This window comes from Nelumbo nucifera, chromosome 1, assembly GCF_055504915.1.
Source record: "Nelumbo nucifera cultivar China Antique chromosome 1, China Antique-T2T, whole genome shotgun sequence".
Classification (NCBI taxonomy): Eukaryota; Viridiplantae; Streptophyta; class Magnoliopsida; order Proteales; family Nelumbonaceae; genus Nelumbo; species Nelumbo nucifera.
Window position 1 is genome coordinate 140,712,480 of NC_142649.1, and position 14,633 is coordinate 140,727,112.

The window sequence follows — 14,633 nt, forward strand, 5'->3', positions numbered from 1 at the left end:
TAACTCCTAAACTACTTATTTAATGACTTTCAAACTTTAAACTTAAACCAACCATAACTAGAAAAACCAGACCTTATCATTGGACCCCATAGAAAATTTATAAAATGACAAAAATACCCTACTGTCCAAAAATACAGAAATGCATAAAAAATTCAGAAATTTTCAATTTTGACTCTTCAGCTCCTGCATCAGACTAGTAATCAACCCAACTTCATCTTCAGCCATTAAGGAGCTTGTAACTTCTTTTTCTAAAAGACAAAGCAAGAAGTCATTCAGTTCAGCCACTTCAACTGTTATCAAATGGCCCCCAAGTCTTCAACTTCACCAATCAAAAAAAAAAAAAAAACACTCTTCAACTTCTGAGTATAAGAACAAATTTAAAAAAAAAGAAAAAAAAAAAACATGATTGTGCATTTCTTCTTTTTCATGAGGCTTGGTCTAGGAATGCCAGATATAGTGAAACTTTCATGTTTCTACTACTCAAGGATATCAAATTTATCAATTCTTAATATTTCAATACTCCCAAAGTAGTTGATCATTCACTGGCCACCGGGAAGAAGGTTTGTCCTCCAGAAACTAATAACAGTACTTTTTGCTGCATATTACTTCTTTTAACATAAGCAAGAGTAGAATTTACCTTCCTGCAGTGCATCACAGACTTCTTCCGTTGTCACATTCAATGCCCGTAAAAGAATGGATAAATTTTGTGACTTCTTAGAATCAATGAGTTGAACGTACTGGGAAGAAGGATCTTGAGATAATGACTCTTTCTTACGCTCATTTTTATTTTTATCAGCAGCAGCATACCCAAAGAGAGTCTCTATCATCTCCTCATTGAACCTGTTACATGTAGTATAACCAGCTTTAGCCCATGCAGCAACTAAAAATCAATACTTCATAGGCACAAAATTTGGGATAACCTTAGAGACTTACTGAAATGACCCTGAACTAATCTGATGCCAAACCATTGAATGATCAGGGTTCGCAAGAACCTTATCCCAGAAGAATGGCTTCAGCTTGGCTTTTGGAGCTTCAGCATGAGCCTTTAAACTAGTTCCTTCATTGACAGCATTCCCTGGTGTAGGGAAAAAAACATTCTTTGGTGGGGGAGGACCTGGAGGAAGGGGAGGTCGAGGCCTGGCAGAAGGTATAGGTGGTGGAGGTGGTGGTGGTCCAGAAGATATGGGTGATGGAGGTCGTAGACCAGAACGTACAGGTGGTTGAGGTCGTGGTCCAGAAGGTATAGGTGGTGGAGGTGGTGGCCCAGAAGGTACAGGTGGTGGTGGTCGTAGCCCAGAAGGTATGGATGGTGGAGGTCGTGGTGGGCCAGAAGGTGGAGGTGGTGGGTTAGAAGGTACAATTGGTGGTGGCGATGGCTGTAGCTCAGAAGGTATAGGTGGTAGATGTGGGGCAGGTCTAGCCCTGCCAGGAGGCAACTTTAGAGGAAGAGATGGAACTGTTGCATGAATATTGCTGGATGATGTAGATGGCTCTACTGGGGTTTTGGCAGCACCAGTAATTCGTCCTGATAATGGAGCTTCAGATGGGGAGGAGTTGTGTACATCAGGCTTTACAGACAAATTGCTGTTCAAAGATGATGCTCTTCCATTTTGATTTATATTAGTATTAAATAACTGAGTTCCATACTTGTCCTTGTTAATTGAACTTCCATGGGTGGAATACCTCTGTGAAGAACCTGAAAGTTGATAGTCTATAGAAAAAAGAATTTATCAAATGGTCTATAAAAATAACTTAGCACCATGCTTAACAAATGATAAAGCAAGACTTATAGCATATACATACCAACAGAATAATCGCTTAAGCCCAGGCTAAGCAGGGGCCTGTCATCCTTTTGCCCATCTCCAGAGCCAGTATTGGTTCTACTTCTATAACACTTAAGGTAGAAAAAGAAGAGCATTGAAGCAAATACAAGTGTCCCAACAGCAGTTACAACAACAGCAATAACAACTGGTTTCCTATTATTGTGCTTTCTTGACGGTGTACCTGGTGCAACAATTGGATCAACAGAAGAATGTGAAGTTGAAGGTTGTGGACTGGAATCAGAAAAATCTCGGGGGAAAAATGGCAGTTTCGGAGCCTCCACAGGTGGGTGGATATAAGAGGTGGCAGGTGCTGGGGCGGAAGATGGTCTTGGACCATAAGTAGGTGGTTCAACTGCAGGGGCTTGTGCAGGGCTTACTACATTTTGAAGCAACACTCCACCCAAAAATCGTCTGGAGTATTCAGGCCAACCAAAAAGGAACTCCATATACTTGGTGTACCAATTCTTAGAACCACCCTCTTCTCCAGAAATGTAAAAATGATCTTTCTTTCTTAAACAATCCAAAAGAATCTCTATTGTTTGGGAAGGCAGGGCACTAATAGCTTTCTGTAGGTTTCCGTTCTCCAATGACTGCACTTCAGAATTAATACCATTGGAGCCAATGGCTATTTGCTCTGGAAAATTTAAGTCAATATTTTTATCAGATTCTTTCATTTGCACCAAATCTAGTCTGCACTTGATCCACAACTCCTCTGCCTGCAGTTAAAAGTTATTGTGAAATTATTAATTAAAGGTCATTGCCCAATGTTGGCCCCAGCTACATAAATAAATTATATAATTTTTATCTATATAAGTAATTTCTAATTATATAAATAAATCAGTAAATAATACTAGCTTAAAAGGAAAAAGTTTGACAAGAAATGAATATTTAACATGGAGGGTCATTTAAATTTGCATCAAAGCAGCACACAACCTCAACAAAATTGAGCCATACGGTGAATATCAACAGAGCCAATCATGAATAGCTACCATGATGAATCACATCTAAGGCAGATAATCATTATCAACCACCTTAAAGTAGTTATTCCATGACATGCAGAAAAAACCATCACATTGGTGTTAGAAATCTTTTCGGTGATGCAAGAAATGAAATTCACAAAAATATGGGGCAGAAAATTGTCAACTGAAATAGCACTATAGCAGAACTACAGACTTGGTAAAGAAAGGGAGGGCAAATAAAATGGAATGACAACTAAATTTTTCTCATAATTCCCTAGTTCATTGGTTTGTTAGGTTCAAAATAAACCTGGCCCCTTAAATGTAGGCTGATAAAGTTCATTATTTTTTGTTTACTCTTATATCATTTATGTTTTAATCAAAAAGGGAAAAAACAAAAGTTAAAAATAAGAAATAAGATGACTTCATCTGCAGATCTACTGCTCAATAACCTGCATTGACACCTTGTAAATTCTCAGACAAAAGGGTTGATTTTGTCACTATGATCACCCACTCAGGTAAATTCTCAGACTACCCCAACATACCCAGGTTTTGACCCCCGCTAAGGATCTCATCGATTGGCATATCAAAGACAACATAATCCAACACCTAGTGCAGTACCATAATCGAGTCTAGGGGTTAGGTGTAACTTTCCAGTTTTGCCCATCTGTCTCCAAGGTCCAAGGCATAACTGAAAAATGGTCCGATTCAGAGTTTCAAACAAACCCACACTACATGTGCTTTAGGTCTCACCCTAGCAGCTGAGACAAGCCACCCCAACCGATTTGGCAGCACATTAGTGTCAGCCTTGGCAGGATAAACCTCCCCAGGTCTATCCAACGGTTGTGAAGATTCTAAACTAACACGAGTCTCATAAGTGTCCAGTTTAAGGGTATTACACAGAAACACATCATAATAATATGAATCAATTATGTATTATTATTCATTTACAATAAATATCAAAAGTACATCAATATGATTGGAGCTAAGGGCATACACTATCAAACATACCTATCCCTACCCACCCTAATGGGGTGGGTGTTTTTGCTTGAAGGACAGGTTTTAGGGTGGGGATGGATTTTGGAATTCTACAACCCGTACGGATATGGGAAAAGTACGGTATTAGGCTAAACCCAACCCTCCTCGTCCCCCGACCCACATATTGTTGGACAGCATATAAACTTTAGTATCATGTGTTGAATTTTATGTGAAAGATAATTGATAGTTTATATGTATTTTACATGTTTTTATCAAATAATTGTATATTTTGTTGTTTGTTTGTGTTACTTTACTTATTTATTGCTTATATATAACAAGAAACAATAGGAAATTAGATGCGGATTCTAAACCCAAGCCACTTCTATCCTTGAATGCGAGGAGGGTTTGGATTCTCAAAATCCAACCCGCTACGGGTTTTGGGGCTGGTACGGGTTGGGAGGTCTAAGGAGGCGGGTAGGGTCTATAATTTATAAAACCCTCCCCGAACCCACCCCATTTCCATCCCTACTAGGGCTTTGCAGCCTAGTTCCAGCTTGCATAGACCCACCCTAACCACCTAATTTGCTACTGTTTGGGTAGGTCCTGCATCAAATCCATTGATATTTAAAATATTCAATGCAAAATTATATACTATAGAATAATATAAATCCTAATAAAATCAAAGATCACATAATTTATGACATGAACACTGGTGTCAAATTCAGCCCAAACCTCAAGTACTATCATGATCCCATATTAGGACCTGTTGTAAGACCTTCTTTCTAGAATAAATCTTCAAGGGTGCTAATTGAACCCTTTCACCTTGGCATGGCCTAGTTCATACCAAAACTCCGAAAAGTGCATACCAACCAAGTGAGTGATAGAAAAAGAAGCATGAGGCTGACTTAGAACTCTCCTCACATAATCAAGTAGTCAACCATCACTGCATTATCCGAGTATGTTGTCCTTGTAAAAATGGAAATTTCATAGGGATATTGGGGCTTCAAATAAATTTAGCAGTAAATGACACCCCTACAAGACCCTGTCAGTCATTCAAATCTGTGCAAGCAATACAGCTCTATGAACCTGTTTTTCATCAATAGCTATATGAACCTGTTGAGAATATGTATTTGGAATAGGGGCATTATTGTCTTTCTATCCTATTTGTATTTGGGTGTCAATGTAGGGGCATAAATGTATTTTTGGGGTGTGAATAGTAACAGAACCTCTTCTCCTGTAACTCTCCTTCCTCTTCTCTTCTTCCTTCCCTTCTTCCCACACTCTTGCAACTTGGTATCAGAGCAGGAAGGATCTTGGAAGAGACTTCTTTGTCAACTCCCGGACTCAGGAAGACCTGCTGATGTCAGACTGCCGCCAGATGATGTCAGCAGTCAGTATAGATGCAGGTGGCAACTCTTGAAGCTGGTTCAGTTTGGTATACCCTGATTTTAGGGATTTTTTTGGTATGATTCTCACCTTCATATGATTCACTATGATATTTTTTGGATCTTACAATCAGAAATTACAGAAATACTGTTTCAATGTTTGGATTTTTTCACTTCCATCTGAAGTTGGTTCTTGTTTAAAACCTGTTATTCTTGAGTTGTTTGACTCTTCTGGAGCTATGGGAAGTGGTTTCACATTTTTATAAGCCCTAGGTATTTTTGGGACTCCAAAGTCCAATTGAGTGTCTGTTGCCCTGTTTTGGTGGGTCTAATTTGTGTTGGTTGGTTGCTGGAGTGCTGTAGAGCTGTCAAGAAACCTATCCAAGCCAAATGGAATTGCCTAGGAAGTACATATTGTTTTTGGAGTGCTCCCGGGTAGGGATGGCAATTTCTACCCTACCCGATGGGTACCTGCCTCAAGGCGGGTTTTTTTCCTTGAAGGACAGGTTTTGGGATTCTACAACCCGTATGGGTACGAGCAAGGTACGGTGTTAGGCTAAGCCCGACCCACACTTGTTGGAAAACATATAAATTTTATGTATTGAGTGTTGAATTTAATAATATTTTGAATTTTATGTGAAGGATAATTGATAGTTTGTGTTTTTTACATGTTTTAATCAAATAATTGAAATTTTTGCTGCTTGTTTGTGTTATTTTACTTATTTATTGCTTATATATAATAAGAAATAATAGGAAATTAGATGCAGGTTCTAAACCCAGCCCACCCTACCCTTGAATGAGAGGAGGCTAGGGTCAAGGAGGGTTTTGCATTTTCATGTGCAGGGAGGGTTTAGATTCTCAAAATCCATCCCGCTACAGGTTTTGGGGTGTGTACAAGTTGCGAGGTTTAGGGAGGCAGGTAGGATCTAGAATTTACAAAAACCCTCCTCGAACCTGTCCTATTGCAATCCCTACCGAGTAATGTTGATGTCTCAAGTGATAACTACAGCGAAACTTGATGGAACCAACTTCCTAGAGTGGCATCAATCAGCCAAGATAACTATCAAAGGAGGTAAGGGTAAGCTGGGATTCATTTATCAAAAAAAGAGTAAGTTGGGATTCATTACTGGTAAGGAGGGGAAGCCGACACCTAATGACCCCAAGTTTTCCAAGTGGGAATAGGATAATTCTTTGGTTATGTCATGGCTGGTGTGTTTGATGCAGCTTCGTATTGCTCATAACTACATGTTCCTCTTCATTGCCAATGATATTTGGGATCGTGATACAACCACATACTCCCAGGTAAAAAATACAGCTTGAGTCTATCAACTTCGGAGAGAATCCTATAATCAAGGATCAAAATTTCGATATGGTACACCCCGTATCGGGCGTATGGTATCATATCAATGGATCTTGATACACCTGTTTATAGGTGTTTCGGGAACCCCCTTTTTTTAATAAAAAATACACTTAAAAACACCCCCAAAAACCAAGTTTTGAAAAAAAAAACATATAACCACGCATGGTTTTTAGTACCGATACACCTCTGTTGATACACTGGTGTCACAATCTGACACAGGTTTAGCCTTGCCTACGCTTGGCGGGCTTACGTTAAGGGACATCACCATCATTTTCGCCTGTAAGATTTTTGGGAGAATTGATGTTATCTTCAGGCAGACTACCAAAAGCTTAACGTACTCTTTGAGGAGGGGTGGTCAACCTCCTTGGGTGCCTAACCTTGGCACTCCTAGACCAACATCCCTTGCAGGGTGGCCCTGGTTAATGGTTAGCATGGCTACCAAGGTTCCTCATGGGCGCACACATGCTCATGGGGACAGTGCATGGACCGGCACTGCGCCACCGACACTCAAGGGAGGCTTGGCATGCGGGCCTGGCCTAAGCATGACCCTTCACCATGCCAGCCCCTTGCCTAAGCTGAATGAGCTATCCCGTTGCCCATAGCGCACGGGTGTGTTCCGGCCCAGCGGTTGCCTATCATAATCGGCACATCAGGTGCCTACATCATTGGCATACAGGAGTCCCTCTCATCGGCACCCAGTCGCCTCTGATCATGGCCGTCCCCCTTTAGCACGTAAGAGGCGCCTCCCATGGACCGGCAAGAGCCAACAGAGTGCCCCGGCCATGAGCCTTGAGGTCATGATCCAATGCTACTAACCTTGGTGGAGCCATCTCATCGGGCAACTCCTAGCCCCAAGCACACATAAGACTTGTCCTAGCCTGCCTTGGCCTGGACGCCACACGGGTTTCTTCCGCTGCAGATCTACCCCCATGACACTGGCGTGTATCAATACTTTAAACCATGCTTGTAATATGTGTCACAGGAAGAGGACTATAGCCATGTACTTCTCTTCCTTTCAGTCTCCATGGGAATAAATGGACCATCTAAAGGCCTTGGAATGGAAGAACCTTGAGGATGGTGAACAATACCGGAAGTATGTTGAGAAGAATCGAGTGTTTGATTTCTTGATAGGATTGAATGTTGAGTATGATTTCTTTTTTTTTTTATAAATGGAATGTTGAGTATGATTTTACTCGACAACATATCTTGAGTGCAGATATTGTTTTTCTTGTTACTACATATTCCTTGGTTCAAGGAGAGAAGAGTAGAAGGGTTGCCATGATGCTGACTTTAGTAGTGGACCATGCTGCTTATATGTCCTCCAAACCCAAGCAGAGTGTAAAGAGATAGGGTGTTAATAAAAAGCCTAATGAAGTAGTATGTGAATACTGTAAAAAGCCGAAAAACATCAAGGGCAGGTGTTGAAAACTGAAATCCACATTTGAAGCCTAAAAAAATTTTAAACAAAGAAGGGAAATGTTCATCTAGTTATTGTTGGAGTTAATTGTCCTCGTAGTGTACAGACTTCTACACATGATCCCTTTGATATGATGGAGAAGTTCAAGATCTTACTGACTCAACTTGAGAACTCTAGGTTCTCTACCTCTACCATTTATAGTAATCCTTCCAGTGCTTTTGTGAAAATAGATACTACACTTGCTTGTCAATCTTCTTCTACTAGCTCTTGGATTGTGATCACCTCTTATAAATTGGCGCTAAGGGAAGGAAAAATCATTGTAGTTGATGGATCTCAAACTCTCCAATTTTTGGTTTGGGTGAAGTCAAGCTTATCCATGATCTTTCCATGAGCTTTGCTATTCATGTTCCCCAATTGTACAAAAACCTTTTATCTATTAGCTCTCTACCAAACCTCATTATTGTTTAATGACCGTTTCCCCTTCTCATTGTGTTTTTTAGGATCTAAAAACATGGAGGACAATTGGAACTGGACATGAAGCAAATGGAGTTTACCTTTTTGATCAAGTCTCGAAGCAAGGATTATTGTGCCAGATCAAGTCATGTCAAAAAGAAAAATCTAAGTCTTTTTAAGGAGTGGCATTGTCACCTTTGTCATGTGTCTTTTAAGTCCATTAAGTTTTTGTTTCCAAACTTCTGTCAGTCTATGTCCAATTTGAGTATGCAAAGTGAAGTTTATCATCTCTTAAAACAATGTAGAACGACATATCCTGCAATGTTTGGGCCCATACGCTATTCCTTGTATGGGTGGCTATTTATATTATTCATTGACGATTACTCTAGATATACTTAGCTATACCTAATGAAGAGCAAAGATGAAGTTCCTACCATTGCTTAAAAATTCTTTAAAATGGTGGAAACACAATTTGACAACATCAAGTAATAAGGTTGGGCAGTGCTAAGGAGTATTTTGCAAAACATCTTTGAAATTCATCAGAGTTCATGTTCCTATACTCTGTAGTAGAATGGTGCAATAGAGAGAAAAAAATAGACATGTTGAAGTAGCGAAAGGGCTACTCTTCCAGATGCATGTGCCAACTTGCTTTTGCGGAGATGTAATTGAAGTAGTTTTGTATCTCATTAATAGACTTCCTTTGCAAGCCCTTTGCCTTCAATCTCCTCGTTAACTTCTTTTCCTTAAAGATCCTATTTTCTATCTACCTCTTAGAGTCTTTGGTTGTAGCTGCTTTGTTCATGACATGAATCCTCTCAAACTTGACCCTAAATCTATCAAGTGCATTTTTTTGGGCTACTCTTCAGTCCATAAACAAGTGCTTTGATCTCCACTCTAGCCGATGGTATGTATCTAAGGATGTTACATTCTTGAGTCCACTCTGTATTTCCAACTGAAGATCAGACCACCTTTTGTTTTCTTGTTCCTACCTCTGTGGACATTCCTGGTCCATTTTCCTCCCTTCCCACTTGTAGTAACAATATTCCTGCTCCTCGTTGTCCTCCTCCTTTTCCTCGGCAACGGTCCTAGCAACAGTGGTTCAATAAGGCGCAAAAGGAAGATTACTCCTGAAGTTGAATGTCCACAATAATCTAAAGCACCCACCTCCAGGTAATTCTGAAAGCAACCTTGAACTTTCCCTTCCTACTATTTTTGAGCCTGATATTTTACAATTTAACCTTGCTCTTCCCATTGTAGTTCAAAAGGGAAAAAGAAAATGCATTACCTATCCCATCACTATGTCTCTTATGATGCTCTTTCGCCTTCCTATTATGCATATATTTCTATTACCTCTTTTGTTTCTATTCCTAGTAATGCGTCAAATGCAGTGCAGTCCCCTAAGTGGAAGGATGCTATGAACTAAGAGATGGAGGCCCTTATAAAGAACCACACCTAAGAGATCATTCCTCTTCCTGAGGGTAAAGTTCCAGTGGGCTTCTAGTGGGTGTATACTGTTAAACATTGGCTTGATAGATCAATTGAAAAACACAAAGCTAGGTTGGTGGCAAAAGGGTACACCCAAGCATATGGGATTTGACTATTAGGAGAACTTTGCTTCTGTAGCCAAAATGAACTTTATTTGAGTCATTATGCCTCTTGTTGCTCATTATTCATGGCTTCTATACTAGATGGATATGAAGAATTCCTTCCTCAATGGAGATCTTCTAGAAATGTCTATATCAGCAACACAAAAAAGGATTTATTAATTATGAAAAGGAGTACCACAAGGAGTTATGGGCAAAAAACAAGCCCAAAATAACTTCCAATATTTACAAAACAGCCCAAAACATGGATTGTCTCTGAATTCCTTGTTTAGCTAACCCATCCGCCATGCTATTTGCAGATCTCCTAATCCACATTATTTAGATTATCATTTCTTTAGAAACCTGCTTGAAGCGCTTGAATTCATTCTTTAATTGCCAAATTACTCCTTCCCCCTTTTTCAGCCAGCCCAGAACAATTTTTGAATCACCTTCAACAATCAATCTATCAATCCCCAATTCTTTAGCTTTCTCCACTCCATACACAACTGCCATCAATTCTGATCTCACCACATCTCCATGCTGAATAGAACCTGAAAACATGGCCAGAATATTTCCATTTTCCTCCCTAATTACCCAACCAATACCCGAAAGTCCAGGATTGCCCATGCAACTGACATTAAAATTTGATTTCTTCCATCTAGCACATGGAGGTAACCAGGCCTCAATTATTTTTGTCTTCTAGAGGATGAGTGACTATTGATCCCCATGAACTGAAAAAATCTTCAAATTTGAAGAAGTTTTCACCCAATGTGCCACCCTTAGTTTATGATCTCTAACACAGCTTCCTTACTCCTTTCTTTCTCTTCAAAGATTCTTAAGTTCCTTTCTTCCCAAATTGTCCATATCACTACTGCTCTGGCGCATCTCCCCAAAACCCTGCCTCTTTTAGAGCAACTAACAAGATGAGAGTTGAATAATCCTTCCAATTGAAGTTGTTTGATTTTGGTTTAATTAAGAATAAAATTCCTCTTGTTCATACTTTTGATGTTTCTTGCACTGCCTATTGCTTGAGTAAAAGTCACATTTTACCTTTTCTTCACACATCTAAGCATGCCACTACATCTTTTGAGATAATACATAGTGATGTTTGGTCTGCTTCTATTACTTCACGATTGGGATACAAATACTTTGTATTGTTTATAGATGATTGTACCAGATACACTTGGACTTATTTTCTATGGCACAAATCAGATGTCTTTGCAAGATTTAAGTTATTCCATGCTATGGTGCGAACTCGCTTCAAGTGTAATGTGAGCATCCTCCATTCAAATTCAGGGGGAGAATATAGAGACGAAGACTTCCAGGCCTACCTGAGGGGTTATGGAATTCAGCCTCAATGCAGTTGTCCAAACACTCCTCAACAGAATGGTGTAGCTGAACGTAAGAATGGAACATATCCTTAGTGTTGTGCAGACATTACTACAAGAATCTCACACTCCGACTTCGTTTTGGGTAGAAGCAGCCAGTACAGTTGTGTATTTGATCAACTATCTTCCTTCTTCTGTTCTTGGTAACACTTCTCCCTTTCAAAAACATTTTGGTCGTTCCCCAAACTTCTCCAATCTTCATGTTTTTGGTTGTCTTTGTTTTGTACATCTTCCTGTTCATGAACGTTCTAAATTAACTGCTCAGTCTGCTATGTGTGCCTTTGTGGGATATAGTCCTGACCACAAAGGATTCTTGTGTTATGACCCTGCTATTCGTCGTATGGATTTCACGTAATGTTGTGTTTCTTGAACATATTTCCTTCTTTGCTGGAATTGCTAGATTATTTGCTCCTATCTCTATTTTGCAGGACTTTGATGCAAATTACATTCCTACTTCCTTTACTGAGAAAGATCTTCTCATCTTCAATCGCAAGAGGCCACGTGTCCTAGATCCTGCACCTACAACCCCCCTTCCACTAGGTCCAGAGCATCCTCATGCACCTCCTGTAAGTGACATTTTGCCCCAAGACCCTTCTGTGTCAGATGGTAGTTCTCATATTCTGCTTCATCATTCTACTTGTATTTTTCGGCCTCCTGACCACTATGGTTTTCCTTCAAGCCATAGCTCTTTTTCTATTGTACTTTCTTCAACAGATAATCCTCGTTCTTATCAGCAAGCCATTAGGAGTCCTCATTGGAAAGAAGCCATGGATGCCAAAATTCAAGACCTCCATGAGAATGGTACTTGGGATCTTGTGTCTGCTCCTCTAGATGCTTCCATTGTTAGGAGTCGTTGGGTCTACACGATCAAACTAAAATCAGGTGGTTCCCTTGATATGAGGCTCGCTTAGTTCCCCAAGGATACAATCAAGAATATGGGATTGATTATGAAGAAACATTTGCTCCAATTGCTAAGATCACCACAGTTCATGTTCTTCTAGCCTTATCTACCGTCCATTCCAGGACTATCTACCAATTAGACGTGAAGAATGCTTTTCTTCATGGTCAACTGAAGGAGACAATCTACATGAAGCCTCATCCTGGATATTGTAGTGATTCATCACGTGTCTGTCACCAAAAGAAATCCCTATGTAGTCTAAAGCAGGCACCCTAGGCTTGGTTTGAACGTTTTTGAGATGTTGTTGTGGTTGGGAATAGCTAGAGTTCCTCTTATTACTTTCTCTTTGTTAGGATAAGGCCCCAGGGTATTACTATTCTACTATTGTATGTTGATGACATGCTTTTAACTGGGGATGATTATTAGGGGTGCTTACGGTTCGGTTGGGGTGTTTTTTTAAACCGAACCGGTACTACCGGTTTTCGGAAAACCGGTAACCAAAACCAAATCGAAGCCAGTCGGTTAACCGTCGGTTCAGTTCGTTGGTTTTTCAGTTTTTTAATTTTTACAATATTTATTATAAAAATATATATATAATAAAATTTATAAATATATATCAAATATTATTTTTAAATAATGAATAATATATAATATATTATAAATATATATTTATATATAATACATATTTATTAATTTATAATATATAAAATATATATATATACATAAATATATATATAATATATAGAAATATATGTATACCGGTCGGTTCGGTTAACCGCCGATTTTTTATATTGGTTAACCGAAACCGAACCGGAACCTTCGATTTTTTAGAAACACTTAACCGACAAGTTTGGTTTCAATTGGTTTGGTTTTTCAATTTTTTTTGCTCACCCCTAATGATTATGCTGGCATTTGTGAGTTGAAGTCCTTACTACATAACTCCTTTCATATGAAGGACTTGGGCCACCTTACTTATTTCTTGGGTTTGGAAGTCCATCGTAGCAGTCGGGGGTATTTCATTTGTCAACAGAAATATGCCTCTGATCTCATCAAATTAGTTGGAATTACTAATGAGAAACACATTGATACCCCTCCAGAGCTGAGCATCAAGTTGTCTAAATCTGAAGGCCTAGTTCTTCCTGAAGCTACTTTGTATTGTCAACATGTTGGATCTCTAAGCTATCTCACTATGACTCGCTTGATATTTCACGTTGTTCAGGTCGTTAGTCAGTTTGTTTCTGCCCCTCATCAACCACATATGACTGTTGTTTTTCGCATCATTCGTTATGCTAGAAACACAACTACTTAGGGACTGTTTTTCTCCTCCTCATCACCCATACAATTGAGAGTTTATGTTGTGCAGATTGGGCCGATTGTCCTGACACTCGCCAATCCACTACTGGGTGGTGCGTCTTCATGGGTGATTCTCTCATCTCCTAGAAGTGTAAGAAATAGCCAACCATTTCCAAATCTACCTATAGTGAGATTGTTTGGTTGAAATCTCTCTTCATGGATCTTGGTACTCAACTTCCTACTCCGATCCCTCTATATGCAAACAATACAAGTGCTACCAAGATTGCATCTAATCTTGTCTTCCATGAGAGGACTAAACATATCGAGGTAGACTGTCACTTTATTAGAGATATTTTCATTGTTGGCTCTATATCCCTTCCTCATGTAGCCTTTGACATGCAGATTGCCAACATCTTCACCAAGGCCATGACTAAGAGTCGACACCTCATTCTTATGGGCAAACTGATGCTGATGTCTATGCATCAATTTGAGGGGGAGTGTGGAGATATATCTTGATGTATATTATTAGTATAGTCCTTGTTGTACAGTACTCTTATTGTTTTATTTGTTCTTTTTATATTTCAGCCCTATAAGGGCATTCTTGTAACTGTACATATCTTTTAATATAAAAGGGGCTCTTTAGGGTGGGGTTGGCTATTTTTTCTGAACACCCCTAAATCTGCTCTCTTTTGCTCTCAGTTCTGCTCACAATTTTGCAAGAAACCAAGAAAAAGTGGTTGACAGAAAATTGCTAAGAGCAATTTGGGGAATCCAAGGAAAGAAATGGGCAATTCTCTCATCTGTTGGCTCTTTAGAGGGAATCATCCTGGCTTGGAACGAAGAGGATGTTATAGGCATCGAGATAGATGAAAGAGAGTTTATAGTCTCAGTTTTATTCACTAATAAATCTGATGGTTTCAGTTGGATTCTGACAGGAGTATAAGACCAAACAACCCTTCAGATAGGCAAAACTTTTGGGAAGAGCTGGATTCTCTGCATGAGTAAGACAATATTCCTTGGGTTTTAGGGGGTGACTTCAATGCCACAAGATTCTCATAAGAAAACTCCAACAGAAGAACAATGACTAGAAGCATGAGGG

At 39.5% G+C, this 14,633-nt stretch overlaps 1 protein-coding gene across 2 annotated transcripts in view; it reads right to left on the minus strand.

The window, feature by feature from the left end:
* Positions 1-14,633, minus strand: part of LOC104590175 (uncharacterized) — a 68,709-nt gene that overhangs the window by 31,520 nt on the left and 22,556 nt on the right. For both annotated transcript variants that reach the window (XM_088894478.1, XM_088894479.1), the window contains 3 exons: positions 1,804-2,539; positions 934-1,711; positions 638-840 (listed from right to left, as the gene is read on the minus strand). In XM_088894478.1, coding sequence (XP_088750604.1) covers positions 638-840; positions 934-1,711; positions 1,804-2,539 — 1,717 coding nt within the window. The remainder of the gene's footprint in view (positions 1-637; positions 841-933; positions 1,712-1,803; positions 2,540-14,633) is intronic.